The following is a 19374-nucleotide window of genomic DNA, read 5'->3' as shown; positions in this document are numbered from 1 at the left end:
AATCAAAAAAATTTAAAAATTCATGTTAATGTTTGTGAGACTGTTTTGTTACGAAATAAAAGCTAATCAAATGTGAGTTTTCAGGTTTGACTTGACTAAATCTGACAAAACTCAGTTTATTTAACATCTACTCAATTAAAATTCTAATCAAAAATGAAAATATGTTGGCAATATTGTAACTATAATAAAAAAAGACAAGGCTTCAGTTTTCATATCTGCTGTCTAAGTTTTTCAATGTTTTTGATTTATAGTTTCAGAGTTTTAAAAAGTAATAAAATAAATATTTTTAATAGTATAGGAAAAAGCTCAAAATTAGAAATGAAGCAAAGAAAATTTCGGAGGAACCGGAAGTAAAATTGGCGTCGCATTTTTTTGGAAAAAGTATCTCATTAAAATCTCATTACTTGTTTTTTTTTGTGAGTAATCAAAATAGCGAACACTAATGCTTCACCCTGTGTTAACTGATGGCACCGGCCTGATGTGCGCTATTTAGTTACATAAGAATTGCGAAAATGAGGTTGACTTCACTTTGCTGTAGCTTTAATTTCCGTACTTTACGTCTCACAATGTCAACAGTTGGAATAAAATTAATGCTTTTCAGGTTCTCTCTCGTTGCGTTCCATTTGACGGAAGTGCATCAAGCTGACAAAAAAGTATTTCTAATTTCATTCATTCGTTAAAAAAGCAACGACGTGCTTTTGATGTGTGTTGATAGGAAGGATAAGTCATTAATAATAATTACTCACAAATTAATAAAATAAACGGTTTTGGACTGACATTTAAACAAACATCCCAGAACTAACAAATCAATCGGAGAAAAACTACACCCGGCCTTCAGAAAATTTCAGGAAATTGGTTTTACAGAATATTATGTAAAATTATTAAATAGCTTTAAATATTTGTCGAAATAATAAACCTGCGGTGAAGACGTATTTGTCCGTTATCGAAGAATTGATTTTATGTCGACAGAATGATGAGTTTCGTTTTTATTTTGTTCATTGTTGTCTAGTGGTCTTAACATAAATTTGGATAACACATTGATTTTGCGCTAATAGTTAATTTTGATCAAAGTGAGACATTGAATTAGTGCACCCAAGTGCGTAACTTAACATTCGGACATTGATTTACGTTTTCGTCTACACAAACAAAATAAGAAATTAATTACAATATAAAATTACCCCAACCTAGTGGCAGGCATGCCTAGAATATTAAACAGATTCACCTGGTTTGTAACCATACCAGCGCGATTAGATCTTTTATAGTGTTAATTATTTGGGCCCAGTTAGTATGGTTGATTTAGTTGTTACGCTGACGAACAATCAAGTAGGTGGGTTGGCGGGGTTAAACTGGCGCCCTCCGCGGCTAATTACCCCAATCAAAACCTGTCATACGTTCAACAAATCCCGATAAATCGCCAAATCAACCGAATATGTTGATGTGTCGTTAGCAGTCGGCCGGGTTCGGCTAAAACCGGCGTGAACTTCGGTTCAACTGTAAGAAATCCTGGCCACATGCGTGCGTATTCTCAATTTTGTTCAGTCAGTAAATTCAGTTGAGCTTGGTTGGAGGTGGAGTTAACGTCTGTTGAGTTAGTGTTGGACGTAATTTAGCACCACCACCAAAATAAATAGTTTGCGAATATATCCCTCAACACCGGAGGAATTGTGGAGTGTAAATATTTAAGTTTAAACATCATTCAGATTTATGTTGTGCGAATTGAATTTTGAAATGTTACCAAGTGTAGTGCGAACTTAGAATGCTGCTCAGGATATACAACCCACTGGAAAAAAATGATACAGTTTACAAGGTAAGACGGGAAGCTGCGCCATGTGGGTGGTTTGGCTCGGAAATACTTTTATTGCGATCAAAATATTGAATTAAATCAGGAGCTTATGTTTTAAAAATAAATCTGTTGTTATTTTCGAATTGGGTCGCATGGTCAACAGTAGCGCAGGATAATAGATTTGTTGAAATATAACATATTTGAGGTCCGGCCTGAAAGTTGTACCTTGTTATTAGTGGTAACATCTGTGCTGTGAATTATGGAATAATGAGTTCCATTATGCGCCCACCCAGCCCATTGCCTTGCTACTAACATTTTCGATTAAACTATCATCAATCTCTTCAATATGGTGTGTCTAATTAACAAATCAATCATGGTTTTATCTCCGAGCAGTCATGTATTCAATTTCTTGTCACAAGTTCAGGTAGTTTCCAGCGAAAGCTGAGCTTGGGTTTCCGCCTTGACTCGACCCTTGTTAGCTTTCACAAAGGCTGAGACTTCGGGAATTCATTTTTAAAAATTTTAAATTCAATAATACGGAAAAATTCGGCGGCTTTTTTGGCTGGGTGTTGGAAATGTCTCGGATAAAGTACTGCATCTAATATTTTGGTGTCTATTTACAACTGTTTTATGTCTATTTTTGATATTACAACGCAACCACGCGGTTATTTAATAGCTCTTTAACTAAGCCACATTCTCCCAATAAGGAAAAAATTTAATTTGGCAGTTATTTAATTACTAAAGAGCTTGAAATTCTTCTCCTTTTTGTGGTAGTGATGTTTACACGGCGTTGAAATGGTCAGTGATCTATATTTTCGAGTGGAAACGAGCTATAAATAACGTCTTTTATTTTAATATGCCAAGTTATGAATTGCCGAGTAGGTGCCTTGCCAATTACTGAATAATTATGTATTGAATAGGTGGCCAACAGCTACTTGAGTGGAATTCATTATTGTTGCTATTTTTTCAGACAATTAGGTTTGGCGCCAGTTATTTATTTTGAATTAGAATAACTCTAATTATGCGTATTTTTCATTTTGCAAAAGAGCGCCTAATGAGCTTTGCTACGTAAAATACGTCGTCTGAACGCGTTCGTTTATGATAAAATGGATTTGTCAGTTTTGTTACAACGTCGTCATCGTAGTAATTTCCGTTGATAGATTAAGTTGTGGAAGAAAGGCGAGGATAAAACTAACATAAAATGTCTATTATGAATTTGCTGACTTTACAAAACACTTTCAGCTAAAACTTCGCAAACAATACATTTACATTTTCTGCTCATTTTCTCCTCGTCGTGTACTTATTGGAATTTCATTATATTATTAAGTTTTCCATTAATTTTGTTTTCATAACATGTAATGAACGAATGAACGAATATTTACTTGGAGTACAATTCCAAAAATGCTTACAAAAATTTGTAATTTTGTTTGTTTTCTGCATTGAATACTCTGCAAGTTGCTACAACTTGTAATTACATATTCCTTTCCAAAATTTTTGGTAAGTTTGTTATGGGAAGTGGAATATTTTTCCTTAAGAGAAAGGCCGAGAAAGTCTTTTTTTGGAGACTAACAAATTAATCAACCTTGGGTGGGTTAAGGCGTCAAGATATATATATTTATACCTCATCGACTTTTGAATGAAAACTGATTCATTGAAAAATGTCTTCCTATATTTATTTCTGAGCATTTGGCATGAAATAATGAACTGTTGAACAAAAGTGAGGATAGATTTTTGTAATTTTTTGCCTTTAATTTGGGTATTACATAATATGTAATGTATTTATATAAAAAACAGGTCAGTAATGCCTTTTTTGATGATAGAATTTTCTGAGGTTCATTATTTCACATTTTCAGACTAACCTTGTAACCTTGCGTTTGCTTTACTTTTTTGTTTCTTGCCTTGCTGTTAGAAGGTATTGGATTTTATTTATTTATTTTGCACTGTATTTCCATACAAAGAGTGTTGACTATGCAGTGCATAATTCTCCTTGTTTCATGATGATCATGCCGATCAATCAATCAATCAAAATCCTCACACTTGTAGTGTACGCCATTGAATACAAATATGCAAATATGAGCAAGAACAAGTCAATAAATATGCATGGAAACGTTGGAATAAAAAAAATGATTAATTTAGGATTTCCTGTCTGTACCTACGGCCTATGAAGAGTTATAGCTGCGCCTATTTTGATTTATGGCAACTTTGGGTTGTTGAAACACAACTCAAAACTAATCTACTAGTGTATAAGAGATTTGTTGTAACAATGTTACTTTCTGGGGTGCAATGGCGGGGTGAGCCTCTAATTGCTCCAGTCGTTAAATGTTTACATAATGCTAAATAAAACAGTTTTATTACATTGAAAAATGTGTAGTATCTAATTTGAATCGTTCTAAATTTAGCAAGCGGTCGTAAAACCGGCTAACAGATTATTTATTTGCTTAACGCCATCATATATGGTGTGTCAGTATAAATAAAAATACCATATCATTGGCCTGTCCATCAAGCTGAATGGGAAAGTTTATTTAGAGTTATCAAAGTCGTATTTTATAAAGTGCCGGGTTACAAGAACAATAATTAAAATCTGATGTAAAACATAAGGTGTGTTTGAACAAACTATCGTAGGCAACGCAAAAACGACCACCACCTTCCTTCTATACATGTAATCTTGTTATTACATAGAATTTTCCGCAGAATTATCTGTTTAACGGAACAAATTCGATTTGCCTTATTGCACGGCAAGCTTGTTTAGATGCATCATGGACGTAATTACTCACTTCGTTGACGAAGCTGGCAGGTTATTTCAGAAAGTAAATACCAGGTGAGATGTTTTTCATCTCATTCGTGTTAACTTTTTATCTTCTTGGAAGCCCGATTTCGGAGGTGATTAATTTTTAATAAGTATTCCATCCGTTCTATCAATCAAAGAGTGACACTAACAGAAATTCCCTGAAATAAGTTCGCCGCCAATGAATTTAAATTAAAATTCATCCGCCAGTAAACTAGTTTTTTATTAAACTCTATTAATGTGTCAATTAACGAACCATAAGACCATTTACCGATTTCATCGATTACTGACTTTAATTGCACCAAAACATGTGAAAAGTCCAAACAACTTGGATAAATATTTGTATTTACATGTTTGTTAGATAATTCGTTAATTTCAACTGGTTAAAATTCCCCAGTAGAACTTGACCGTGTATTTAAAATTGTTTTGAAGAAATAGATTCCGTGGAGGTGCGTTTTTATACCGGACACTAACGAAGACAAATTGGTGGTTGCTTCTTGCTGGAAGGTATAGATAAAAATGCACGAATCTCTACCCTTCTCGCTTAATTCTTTTGAATGTAACCAGTGCCCTAGTTTATTCTAGACTCAAAATAAATGTGCTAATGACTTTTTCGTTCCGTTTACTACAAACAAATTTCTAAAAATCTACTTCTAACAAATTATTATCTAAATATTAAGAGTAAAATGGGATCAGACTTTAATTTCCTTTAATTTATGATCTATTGGTTTATCTTACCGGTTTTCCCGAAATTTCATCAGACAAACACTATTTCTAGATGGAGTAATTTTTTGTAAGCAAAATACCTGTTTGCTACTTCCAAATGTTTGTTTTTTGTGTGTTGTTTAGAACTTTTTCTCTTGAAGCAGTAAATGTTGACCATAACTATTAAATGGATATTTATAGCACGTATTGTGAAAATAGTCTATAATCATAAGGGAAAAATGAAAAATAAATAAATGATAACACCATTTTTTATGAGGAAAGTATGAAAAATACTCGGAAATTTAGCAATTTAATTGTTGTAAGTTGAAAGACACCGTAGGTAAATAGCTTGCAAAAAACTGCATAAATTTTCGACTTCTATTTGAATTTTATGGTACATGAACATCGTTGCGGTAAATTTTTACACCTAGAAGCAGTGGCGTATTATAACAGAAGCCCGGACTTGGAGCGCAATAATTTCAAGAGGCGCAAAATTTTTTCTTCAAAGAAATAATAAATTTGTGTATTGGTTGGAAGAAAATAAATTCTCGGTCAGGATTTTATTTAGAGATTATGAAGAATTGGGGTCAGTTATGGACATGAAGGAAATTTAAAAAAATGCTCAAAGTCAATTCAAACTTACAAAGATCTTGACCATAACTTCGAAGGCCAATCACTTCAAACCAAGGACATAGGTCTGTTATCTAATGTACACTTGGACATGTTGCATTAAAAATTAAAAGCGTAGTATTTGCTAACAAGATATCCAGAAAAAACCTTCAATTATCAACACTATTATTATAGTATAATTACTAATTATTATGAATAAACAATAGTGGTTTATTAGGGGACAATTTTATAATCATTGTGATTTTCACCATTACCATTATTTCACTAAATATCACTAAAATCTAAAAAAAAATGGTGAGATATGCACTGAAAGTATATTTTTACAATATCTCTAAAATTAATAATCGCACAAAATTCATCATTTTCTTATTAAGTAGGTACTCTATTTTCTCTATGCCTCAAATATTTTTCCGACTTTTTTACAATTGTTTCTAATTAAATTAATTAATTAATTCTTTTAATTTTTTTAATTTTTAATTCTTTTAAATCCTTAAAAAAATCGCTTGCTTCAAAAAATAATAATTAATAAAGGGAAAATAGTTATTTATTAACGAGTTTGAGTATAAATCGGACGTTTTATTTCACGAGTGGATTGTCAAACCACGAGTGAAAACGAGCGGTTTACCGTCCACGAGGACCGATTTACACGAAAACGAGTTGAATACAATATTTTATTCTTCGAATTAGTCTCAAGAAGATATTTTAAATCTGTTAAAAATAATTTGACGTTTCGTATTGAGAAATGCCATACAGTTGTCAAAACTGCCTTACACAGGAGAAAAAAACGGACATGTTGACAGTGTCGAGGAATAAAAAAATAATAGTATATTATATTATAAGTGATGGAAATGCATCATTATATGCGAATGGGAATTTTGACTTCTCACGAGCTTTATAATGGCATTTCGATCACGTGTGATATACGATGTTTCATCTTACAGGTGCTTTGTAAAAAAATCCAAGAAATTCAAGTAAATATTCGCCTGTAACATTAGCATAGGTTTATGTATCGTAGTGACCTGTGATGCTATAGTTATGAAATAAACAGTCTCATTTTTTTCCCCAATTTTCCCCAGATTTACTCACTTGTTTTGCTGGAAAACATCATTTAAGCATCGTTGTTTGAGAATACAATTTCGAGTAATTTATATTTTCATTTTTTAATTAATTATTTTTGAGGAGGAAGAGTAGAAAAATTCACGTACACAGAGAAACACTTATTAAGTAGACATTGAATAGCAAACGCTGAATCTGGAGCGACTATTAGTTTCTGAGGTAGAGAAATAGGAATAATTTTAGCAATCTTTAAATAGAAAAAAATCAACGAACGAGGCGAAATTTTCGCCAAAATGGGTTGATGCGCCACTGCCTAGAAGTAAGCAATAGTTTTGATGAATCGTCCATAAAGTATTTGAACTTTTCCCAACATTTTACTGTCTGTGGTTACCACAACCGTCGTCCAGCTTTACCTTATCTACAATCTGAATGTTCATTTCTTGCTGGATCTACCTGTTTGAGAAAATGGTTCCTTGAAGTAACAAAGCTTTCTAAAGTCGCCTAATCCTCTTACTTGGTTTCAACACAGTGTCAATCAGTCTTGGACAGATATTTTGCGTGACGCAACCAACTTTTGAAAATGAAACAAACTTGTCCATTTTCTACAATATTGTTTCGTTATAGAAAATTTATTGCAATGTAACACATGTTTCGTGAATCCAATTCGACCCAACATCTGTTTTGAACTGTGATTAATGTGGGTATGAATCGTTGGTTTTATTTTCTCTCCACGGTAAATTTAGATTACGATTTTCGCTTACGCTATTTCCAAAATCATAGTCTAAGCGGATATTGCTTTCCACGAAACGTGCCTAATTAGCTTTGTGACATTTGATGGGCTCTTGTGCTAGTGTCGAATGTCTTGCGATTAGGAGCTGTTGCTATAAATACTTTATCAGTTTCAAGAATGCCTGATACCAATACTGTCTTCGCAGTCGTGCTGCGACCCACTCTCCGGTTCAAGTTACCATTATCTGTCTACCATCAGGAACGTAAAGTGTCCCTGAGACAAGGGCCAGCGAAACCAGCTTGCATCTACTAACTTCTCGACTGTGCGATGTATGCTAGAGCCCCATGCTGTTTCGTTAGCAGAGCCGGATTTGACGATAATTCCTATGTCCAGAGTCATTCCCCTCACTCAAATTTTTCAAAAAGCTCGCTTATAAACTTGTTAATTGTATTGTCACCGAAGTGTCAAACCAGTCTTGTAAAACTAATTAGTTTCACATACAGAGCTGATATCTAATCCGTGGGTATGTGAGGTAATTAAACGAGGCGAAGGCTTGTAAAAATGCAGTAAAGCCGATCCTGTCTCACGAGCAGGCAAACGTCTTTCGTCTTATTTAAATTAAATTCAGTTCTTTATTTGTCCAACACGCCCAACAAAGTGTCTGTCAAAGATTAAGTGGGTGATTCTGCAAGATCTGTTGTGGCATATAAGCGAATGGAGGCTTTGTGTTTCGTAAGTACATATTCGTGATCATAAGTCGAGTACCACTTCTCGAATTCTTACCGACGAAAAAAACGAACAGGTGTTTTTAATATTATAAACAAGGCGCTTTAATGCCGACTCCTTCCACTCTGTTTGGATTTGGAGTACGATTTCGGACGAAACCAGCCTGTGCTGAAGAACAAAGAAACGATAATGATTGTCTTGGTCGTGGGTGACCGTTTTTGTTTTCGAATAAAACGAGGCGTGGGAGTGACGATGTGACAGATTGAGGTGAGGTCGAGAAGAAGATATCGACGTTTCCAAAGACAAACTTTCATGATTTAAATAAATGGCTTCTGTCACTATAATGGTAGTATCCCTTTTAAAAATTATACGCTTGAAACGATCTCGCTGGTAATTATAGGTCTATAACGTCTGTAATATAGGTGTGATAAATCATCAGCATAATTTGCGTGGAGTTTTTTCATGTCAACATTTACCGGCGCTAATTGATTATTACTCAAAAAATCCGCAGAGATATTACTACGCGATTAATTTAACGATTTCACTGATTTTCCAGATTTATGACGTTTATCTGCAATAACTTTTTGCTTTGTTAGCTCCTTACACTTGTACAAGAATTTAATTTAAATTCTGGTTTGGGTTAATTGGAAAGTGGTTGGCATGAACATGACAGCCATCGCAGTCGTAAACTGTGATTAAATCTAGATTAAATACTATTGACAGTCTACCGAATGTTCGTGTGGAGAAGAAGAGGTGCACGAAATAACAACACGTGGTAAAACAATTAAAATGAGTTAAAGCATTAAATAACCCAAGGAAGAAAGGGCAGGACTTTAACAGTGTTGAAAGGATTTTAATTTACGTTTAATTTAATTTATTTTTTAAGAAATTTTGCGCAATGGTAATTGAGATTTTGCTGAATAAATGCTTAGAAAAGGTGAATTTTGGGTCATTTTCAACCTATTTTGATGATTTTTTCGCTCTAGTTTAATAAAAAGTCTTCAGAATTAGTAAAAGTAATGTCATTTTTGACATAATTCTGCGATTTATTGGCTTACTTTTTAAGAAATTTTGCGCAATAATTGAGTTTTTGCTGAATATACGCTTAGAAAAGGTAAATTTTTGCTCATTTTCAACCAAATTTGATGTTTTTTTTTGCTTTAGTTTAATAAAAACAGGAAGAAAAATTAGATTTTTTGTCTAAAAACGTGTTTAAATGTTCAGAATTTGCAAAAGTAAGGCATTTTTGACATAATTTTGTGGTTTATTGGCTTACGTTTTAAGAAATTTTGCGCAATAATTGAGTTTTTGCTGAATAAACGGTTAGAAAAGGTACATTTTTTTTAGTTTAAAAATGAGTTTAAATCCTCAGAATTTCCAAACATAATGTCATTTTTAAAATAATTCTGTGGTTTATTGGCTTACTATTTAAGAAATTATGCGCAATAATTGAATTTTTGCTGAATAAACGCTTAGAAAAGATGAATTTTTGGTCGTTTTCGACTAAATTTTTGATCAAATTTAGTGTTTTTTTGTTCTAGTTTAATAAGAACAGGAAGAAAAATTAGATTTTTTGTCTAAAAACGTGTTTAAATGTTCAGAATTTGCAAAAGTAATGCATTTTTGACATAATTTTGTGGTTTATTGGCTTACGTTTTAAGAAATTTTGCGCAATAATTGAGTTTTTGCTGAATAAACGGTTAGAAAAGGTACATTTTTGACCAAATTTGGTGAATTTTTCGTTCTAGTTTACTAAAATAAGAAGAAAAACTTCATTTTTAGTTTAAAAATGAGTTTAAATCCTCAGAATTTCCAAACATAATGTCATTTTTAAAATAATTCTGTGGTTTATTGGCTTACTATTTAAGAAATTATGCGCAATAATTGAATTTTTGCTGAATAAACGCTTAGAAAAGATGAATTTTTGGTCGTTTTCGACTAAATTTTTGATCAAATTTAGTGTTTTTTTGTTCTAGTTTAATAAGAACAGGAAGAAATGCTTGATTTTTTGTCTAAAATCGTGCTTAAATCTTCAGAATTTGGAAAAATAATGTCATTTTTGACATAATTCTGTGATTTATTGACTTATTTTTTAAGAAATTTTGCGGAATAATAGAGTTTTTGCTGAATAAACGCTTAGAAAAGATGAATTTTTGGTCATTTTCGACTAAATTTGATAATTTTTTCGTTCTAGTTTAATAAAAACAAGAGAAAAGAACCTGCAAAAATAATGTCATTTTTGAAACAATTTTGTGAGTTATTGGCTTACTTTTTAAAAATCTTGCGCAGTAATTGAGTTTGAATTGGTTGAATTTTTGGTCATTTTCGACCAAATTTGGTGATTTTTTCGTTTTAGTTTAATAAAAACAGGAAGAAAAACTTGATTTTTGGTCTAAGAACGTATTTAAATATAACAATAATTGATTTTTTTCCGAATAAACGTTAAAAAAAGGTACATTTTTGGTCATTTTCGATTAAATTTAGTGATTTCTTTGTTCTAGTTTAATAAGAACAGGAAGAAATGCTTGATTTTTGTTCCAAAGTCGTGATTAAATCTTAAGAATTTGGAAAAATAATGTCATTTTTGACATAATTTTGTGATTTATTGACTTAATTTTTAAGAAATTTTGTGAATAATTGAGTTTTTGCTGAAGAAACGCTCAGTAAAAGTAAATTTTTGGTCATTTTCGATTAAATTTGGTAATTTTTTTGTTCTAATTATTTAAAACTAGGAAGAAAAACTTGATATTTGGTCTAAAAACGTGTTGAAATTTTTAGAACTTGGAATAATAATATTATTTTTGACGTAATTTTGTGATTTATTGGCTTACTTTTTAAGAAATTTTGCGCAATAATTGAGCGAGAAAAGTAAATTAAATAACAGTTAAAAAAGTTTAATAAACTTTACGAAAAAAAAAATACGAAACAAATGTTTAACAAAAATGTTTATCGGTTTTCGGGAGTTGGTTTAATTTTTGTAAACAGTGTCTGAATGACTTCCCTATTTGCTTTGCTTATCAAACCACAAATGTCAGGTCGGAATCAAAGTTTTATTAATCTGGTAGCTAATAAAGCGGACATAAATAACCCTAACCGCCCCAAGTCGTTCCATATTCGAATGCCCTCGGTAAAAATGAAGCAATAACAACAGTGTTGACTGCTGCTAGAATAAATAATCAAACCACAAAAACCAAATGTCCCATTACTCCGGTTACGAGTTCCAAAACACACAACGAGAATTTAAAGCCAAAAGTTTTAAACATCTGTGTCTAAAACACCCACAAACATACATACACAAATATAGTCGTAAAGCGTTGGCTCGTTTCCTTTTGCAGTAAATATTTCCACATACGTGTAGTGTGTCTCGTTCTTCGGTGGCTCTCTGTACAAATGGAATTCAAACATTTGACTACGACTTCCTACGAATTCAAACTAATACTCGTATTTTCTCACTTGGAATGATCTACTTTGCGAAACAGTGTGAGATATTAGTAATAAAAGTTGTAGCAGTGAAAATCGATTCTAAGGAGTACAGATCGGTAGCTGGACGTCTTATCATGAGATTCCCTTAATCGTGTTTCCGGTCGTACAACTTGGAGCTTTGCAAATACGTAGGTGTAGCGAATTTCAAAGAAATTGGTACGTGATGTGGCAAAAAGCTGGCCAAACGTGCATAAGTTTAACGAGTTGTGTGTTTAAAGCCGTTTCTATGAGTGTTATCTTACAGAATAATCACCGCTTCGATTCGGTGGGATAGTGTTAAGTAATAATAAGAAAACGACAGGAGTTTACTGACTCGAAAATTATTATCATACTGGTTAGATCCCACTATCTAATTCAATATCTTAATTGAACTAAGGTGTTGTATAAACAGTCTGCCCGGAGAAAAAGTCCAACAAGCTTCACTTCTTTGAATCGAATATCAGCCTGTAGAGCAACAAAACTCTCGGCATTCTAAGTCTCACCTGCTTCGCCTCTCATTCCAGGGCATTGTTGGCCGTAGCACCGTCCTCATCCAACAACAGGCATAATCTCGAGTCAAGGTCTAGAGTTGTTCTTTCTTACGGATCCTAATTTAAATAAATATTTATTCAATGTGTATGTGTGTAAGACATCATTCGAATATAATTAAATCTGTCACTTTGAGCAACGAGGAATGCACTCGTTTCGGGTTATCGGCAAGTAATTTGTTTGATCAAAATTTCAAACTTACCTAATTTGTATTCAACGGTCTACCGTTTGCGAATTTGCAAGATCGTTTCGCACACAAGTGGATTTGCCAATTTTTTCTAATGGCGTAGAAATTTGCATGTTTTTTCGTAACAAGCTACAATTGATTTAATTGCAGCAAGCACCAAAAAACCTTAGCCTATATTTTGCTCTTATTTGCTGGGCTTATTACGGGTTTCCACTTGCTTATTATTGTCATTAGCACAAATAAAAAGGAGCCGATGCCTGATAATGATATAATAACATATTTAGTAAATTTTGTTTATTCAAAATTAGGCGCGTGTTAACGTAATTATTTCGGGCTTGCTGTAGGTCATAGGCGTATTTGCATTCCTTGAAAGTTAGAAAGCATGGAATAGCCTATTTCATATTGTAATTTATTAACAATTTGCGGTTTTTAATGGAAAATTGTTTGACCTAGAAATCGGAGCAGCCGCACGCTTCAAACAAATTCCATAAATAATTCGAATGTTTTTCTAGTGTTTTGAACAGCATTTTTCCGAAACTTGTAAATTTTTATCTCATTAGACAGGTTTTTATCATTCCTAAATGCGATAATGGACAGGTTTTATAATTACTTTACCACAATTAAAATTTATTATGCGTGAAAACACCTAATTAAACTCGTATTGTTTTTGTGTGGAAGAAATTGTGAAAAATTGACGGCCCATACATGGAAAGTGGTGCCCATTAAGGCAATTAAGAAAACGACGAATATTTAGAAATTAAAGTGATCGTTTTGGTTGTTTTTGTCGGTGTACTAGAATTTTAAGTGAAGAGAAATTCGGAGCAATAATTGGAAATTCGGAACATCTAGTCCATGCCGTACGGGTGTTGCATTTGATCCTATTTATAATAAAATACGAGCGTTGGCGCTCGGATCAAATATCAATTAATTTTACCTTTTTTCGGAGAACAATAAACTTGCCTTCAAATGTCTGCCGATTGGTTTTCTTAACAGTTCCTGTATACACAGGAATAAAGAGCGATAAAATTGTTTAATGAGTCATTAAAAAGCTTTTACTGTGTGTGCGAAATATGTCGTAAAAAACACCCTCTACTACTGGATGTTAAATCACGTACGGAGTCACACCCCTGCTATTTCGGTATTGAAAATGAATCTTCTCGTGGAGAGACCCTCAAGTTAAACAAGCTTCGACATCCTATAACTGCATTTCTATGCACTATATTGCACACTGATCTTCTACAGGGTATGAGTAATGCTCATGGTGGATATTTCCCCCAAATAAATTTCAACCTAATTGACATCCGTCTTATAGGGGAATAGTAATAGATCAAACTGTGACGTCACGCACCCCACATTTCAATTAGCGCGTGGGTTTAGTCGCTGCTTAATTTTATATCTCATCAAACACCATTGGGAAGAGACATATGTTTCAGCTTTTAGTTTGATTTCCACTAAAAACCGGACAAATAGAAAGGTTCGTTGTATTCGGGGATTTGGGTTACACTTTAAATGCGTTCGGATGTTCTTAGACAGTTTCAAATCAGTCAGCAAACCCAAAAGCCCAAAAACATTTGTTTTACCCTTACGGTGAACAGAAAAAAGCCCTCACGAAAAATGCGCACAGGAAAAAAGCCCACAAGAAAAAACCCACAGAATAATACCCATAAAGAAAAAAGCTTACGTCGAAAAAAATTCACATGGAAAAAGCTCACAAGTAAAGAAACGCACAGTGAAAAAAATGCACACCAAAAAAAGCCCACATGAATAAAAACTCACACAGAAAATACCCAGATACTAAAAAACTACACAGAAAGAAGCACAGGGAGTCGCTAAAAAGTATTGACATAGTTAAATATTTTGAAAACTATTCATAAAAACTTATTGAAATTTGGTATATGCTTTAAAGTATTTAAATTTTGATGTTTACCAAATTTCTATCTCCATTTGTTCTGGGGATACAAAGCTAACTTGATTTTTTTTAATGGCAAGAAGCGTCAAATTTATTATTTTTAAGAAGAGCATTTTTTTCTGCGTTTTCTGATGTAACACATGCATACCTTATTTTAGAAAAAATTTCGAACTAATAAAATTTTATTAGTTTTGGAAATTCTTTATCAAACCTTACCTCTTCATAGCCTGGACTTTGATCAAAAAATAAGTAAAAGTTAATTATAATTGTTAAAATAATACTTTTAACTAAAAAGAACACTTTTTAATGAAAAAAATATATAAATATAAATAAATAAACTGTTCTTCTTGTAGTTGCTATTCATTAATAATTTTTTTGTTCTCTTCTACTTTAATGATAGCATCTTCTGTCAATTCATAAGAGTAACTTCATTTTTCACATACACTTTTCTTCCAGATTCTATTAGTTCTATTAGAAAACTTCCACTTTCGTATATAGATAGCACGCTGTTAAAATGATCATTATTAGAACATATATTTGCTATACCCGGGTGTATTAACTCAAATTTCACAGCCATTTTCTCGAAAATTATTAGATATTTTGCAGTAAAACAAAAGCGTTTCAAATGACTTGATTATAATACGGATTTTCGATATACAAGAACTTTACTTGCGATGCGTTTCAACGCACCTTCAAATTTTTGCTAAACTATTCCCTAACATACGGTATAATTTTATATTTTAGAAAAGAACGTCAGAATAACAATTCAACAAATTAGTGCAAAAGTAATGACAAATCGGGAAGATTACTCGGTCTAGGTTTAGCTAGACTGAAAAGTCGTAATCAATTTTCCAGAATTTAAAATTTGTAAGTAAAATAAAAAACATTGCAACAAATAAAATTGGGTTGTCTAAAAAAAAATTGGACGGTTGCACTTTACTCTTTTCTTGAATAGGATTGTAGCAAAAACTAATTCTGAAATATTTTTATTGTTTTCCGAATAATTATAAACTTCTAATTCAATCCACTATTGCAGATATTGGTTTTTTTTCTAGTGAGTTAATTTTCCGTGAGCTTTTTTTGAGGGCTTGTGTGTTTTTTCTAGGTGCACTTTTGTCTTTGTTGACTTTTTTCTATGTGAGGTTTGGGTTTTTTCCGTGGAGTGAACTTTTTTCCATGTGTTTATTTCATGGATTCGATTCCCAAAACGGCTTTAATGAAGATTGACGCGTTCAATTGCATGTAACACTATCCCAGTTCCTTTCTGTAATTGTACTAATGACGCGTATTTATTGTTACAGGGTGTTATGGCTCCATCCTATGCCTTGCTATTCATCGCCAGTCGGCAACAAAAGTGAGCCCCAACCAAACTCCTGCCTTTAGAACTGAAGTCGTGTGTGTAAAATAACAATGATGGGGTACACGAGGTTATCAATACTCGTGATACTCCTAGTGAACACCGCAACCGGCGGCTCGCTAATATCCCACTTGGACGGCAGCGACCAAGAGGAGCGTTGCGAGGACATCACCATCCCCATGTGCATGGGCATCGGCTACAACCAAACTCGCATGCCCAACGAGCTCAACCACGAAACGCAAGAGGAAGCCGGCCTGGAAGTGCACCAGTTCTGGCCTCTGGTCGAGATCAAGTGCTCCCCCGACTTGAAGTTCTTCCTCTGCTCCATGTACGCCCCCATCTGCCTCCCCGGCTACAAGAAGCCTCTGCCCCCCTGCCGCGGGCTGTGCAAGCGGGCGCGCGAGGGCTGCGAGCCCATCATGACCCAGTACGGCTTCAAGTGGCCCGAGCGCATGGACTGCGAGCAGTTCCCCGTGTACGGCGCCTCCCCCGACCAGCTGTGCATGGACGAGAACAACGGCAGCAGCACCACGGCCAAGCCGCCGCCGCGCGCCAAGGCCCCCAAACAGTGCCGAGGGTCAAAAAACTGCACAAATCCCCCAGGAGACGGAAGAAAAAGCAGCGTGGCGAAGGGCTGCAAGTGCCAGTGCCAACACCCGCTGGTCTCTCTGGGGAAGGACCCGTCACTGCTCAACCTAAGCGTCCTCGACCCCGCCACCTGTGCCGCCCCCTGCCGCGCCACGTACTTCAACTCGGAGGAAAAAGAGTTCACCACGGTCTGGATAACACTCTGGTCCAGCCTGTGCGCGGCTTCCACCTTAATGACACTTACGACCTTCTTCATCGAAACCGAACGGTTCAAGTACCCTGAGCGGCCGATTGTGTTCTTATCGGCGTGCTATTTTCTCGTCTCGGTGGGTTATCTCATCCGGGTGGGGGTGGGGCATGAAGAAGTTGCGTGTGAAGGACCCGTTATCCGCTATTCCTCAACTGGGGCCAACCCCTGCTCTTTGGTCTTCCTCCTAGTGTATTTCTTTGGCATGGCCTCGTCCATCTGGTGGGTGGTGCTCTCCTTCACGTGGTTTCTAGCCGCCGGGTTAAAGTGGGGAAACGAAGCTATTGCCAGCTATGCCGAGTACTTCCATGTCGCAGCTTGGCTTATTCCAACCTTGCAAACAGTCGCAGTGTTTGTCTCTGGGGCCGTTGACGGCGACCCGGTCGCCGGTATTTGCTACGTTGGCAATATGAACATGGAGAACCTTCGCACGTTTGTTCTGGCACCACTTTTCATCTACCTGCTCCTCGGTACCACTTTCCTAATCGCTGGATTTGTCTCCCTCTTCCGCATTCGCAACGTGATCAAGAAACAGGGCGGCGCGGGCGCGGGCTCCAAAGCGGACAAGCTGGAGAAGCTCATGATCCGGATCGGCATCTTCAGCGTGCTGTACACCGTCCCCGCGTCCATAGTCATCGCGTGTCACTTGTACGAAAACGCATTCCATAACGAGTGGATGCTCTCGGCCGCCTGCACCTGCCCCAGTGCGAAAGTCCGCCCGATCTACTCCGTTCTAATGCTCAAATACTTCATGGCGTTGGCGGTGGGCATTACCTCCGGAGTCTGGATCTGGTCGGGCAAGACGCTCGACTCCTGGCGGAGGCTGTGGAGGCGCCTCTTCGGCCGCCCCGACCCCACGGGGGCCAACGCCGTGCTGATCAAGAACCGGCCGAAGGGGCTCGGGGGGCCGCCGCAGTACGTGGTGGCGGGCGCCGGGAGCGCGTCGCTGCTGGGGCCCGCGGGCAGCGTGGCGTCGGCCAGTCAGCACCACCTCCACCATCACGTCCTGAAGCAGCCCCCGTTGAGTCACGTATGACAAGCGGGCGAGGGGGCCACGCCTGTAGTTGTCTCACACCCCGCACAAGGTTCAGGACCGTCGTTGAGCAACTACGGGCCCATTTGAGTGACCGCCTTGGCCCCTCGACACTCGGTCACAGCTCTCTAGTCTTGCATGTATGTTCGAGGTGGACTTTTGTACAGACGATTGTGTTTATTTATTTGCTAAACGTGTATAAATGTGGAAACTTTCACTGCATTCGCATACTCAAAAATTATCGTGTGACAACGAATGACACGAAAAATCGTAACCAGCCATTTTTTGGCGGTAGGACTTGATCTGATGATAGTGATATATCGTAGTCAGGCGCGAAAATTTATTTGGACTTTTACACGCAATTATACCTTCAACAATGTCTATCGTAAAATTTCATGGTGCATCCATGTGAATGTCAAAATATAGAAAGTGAGATTTTATATACGTAATTAAACTAATTGGAGTTTACATTGGTAGTAAATGTGATCGGTACGTTAGTTAGATGAGCGAATGTTTAGAGTGGTACTCTGACTGAAATTTTCGTCGAAAAGTTAACAGTGATATTGCCGTCGCTATTGACGCTGTACGTATACTCCTAACTACTTATCCACAGTGTTCAGTGTAGCCATATTTTGTGCCATGTATAATCGTGTAGGGACCATCCAAGGAATTTTTCTCGGAGTACCATCAATCAAAGTGTGCACTCTTTCCGTTGACAATTTGTAAAATATTTAATATATTCTTGTAGTTTTCGAATAGCTGTAGGTTTTTATATGACATATTCATTGACCCCAATAATCTTTTGTACTTATCTTTGTCTATTTAACCGTGTAAATATAACTGTGCAGTTCATGAAATACGACAGGTTTGCTGTTAGGTGTAAAGCAACAATAGCTATCCATTGAAAGTGGATGAGTGTCTACGCATCCAGTGATGATTTGTATCCAAATACAATATAGCTTTATAATGAATTAAAAAGATATAATTATAGTGTAGAACATATCAAATTTTATATTAACGAAAATTATAAATGCACAATGTTTACGTTTGTGGATACTGCCATTACGAAATTATTTTGGTTGAAGAAACACAAGCACAAAATGGGTTTTGTATATATTTTTTCCTGACCGTGTACAGCAAATTATTATTTGTAATTGTGTGTATAGTACTCCTAGTTATGTAAACTGTCTGTATGCTTCAAATTGTATACGATTTTAATTATATTTTATTGTTTAAATTTCAACCGCTTCTTATTTGCCCACAAGCCCAGATTGATTCCGATATCGCTAGCCAAATGCCCTCACACGAGAGCTTAATTAAAAGTTAAAATTTACGCCTTTCATAAATCTTTCTTGATTAACATTACCCGGACTAGCCATAAAATACTTTACGATGAAATATGCAGATATGGCCGCTGAATGAAGTGAGTTTCCGATTACTCTCTTTCCATTCCAATTGTAATAGCTGTATGTTCATACGGTAATGTTTCACACCATATTTTACGTGACTAACGCATTGTGCAGTCCGGTTCTGACTTAAAACCAGCGTTAACAGTTTTATGAATAGTGCGATTTTTTCTTTGAAACCTTGCAGCTTACAAGCCGCTTTTAATTAGATTGCTTGAACA

The 19374-nt window shown here is 35.6% G+C and overlaps 1 protein-coding gene across 5 annotated transcripts in view; it reads left to right on the top strand.

The window, feature by feature from the left end:
* Positions 1–18990, top strand: part of fz2 (frizzled 2) — a 61122-nt gene extending 42132 nt beyond the window's left edge. For 4 of the 5 annotated variants that reach the window (XM_064358885.1, XM_015977754.2, XM_015977753.2 and 1 more), the window contains exon 3: positions 15824–18990. In XM_064358885.1, coding sequence (XP_064214955.1) covers positions 15933–17750 — 1818 coding nt within the window. In that variant the 5' untranslated portion in view covers positions 15824–15932 and the 3' untranslated portion in view covers positions 17751–18990. Of the gene's footprint in view, positions 1–1522; positions 1808–15823 lie in introns of those variants that run through there. The other variant, XM_963025.4, reaches the window with a different exon arrangement.
* The last annotated feature ends 384 nt before the right edge of the window (positions 18991–19374 follow it).

The sequence above is a fragment of the Tribolium castaneum genome, chromosome 1 (assembly GCF_031307605.1).
Source record: "Tribolium castaneum strain GA2 chromosome 1, icTriCast1.1, whole genome shotgun sequence".
Lineage (NCBI taxonomy): Eukaryota > Metazoa > Arthropoda > Insecta > Coleoptera > Tenebrionidae > Tribolium > Tribolium castaneum.
The sequence above is the reverse complement of the archived record's forward strand: the minus strand, read 5'-3'. Positions and strand labels throughout refer to the sequence as shown.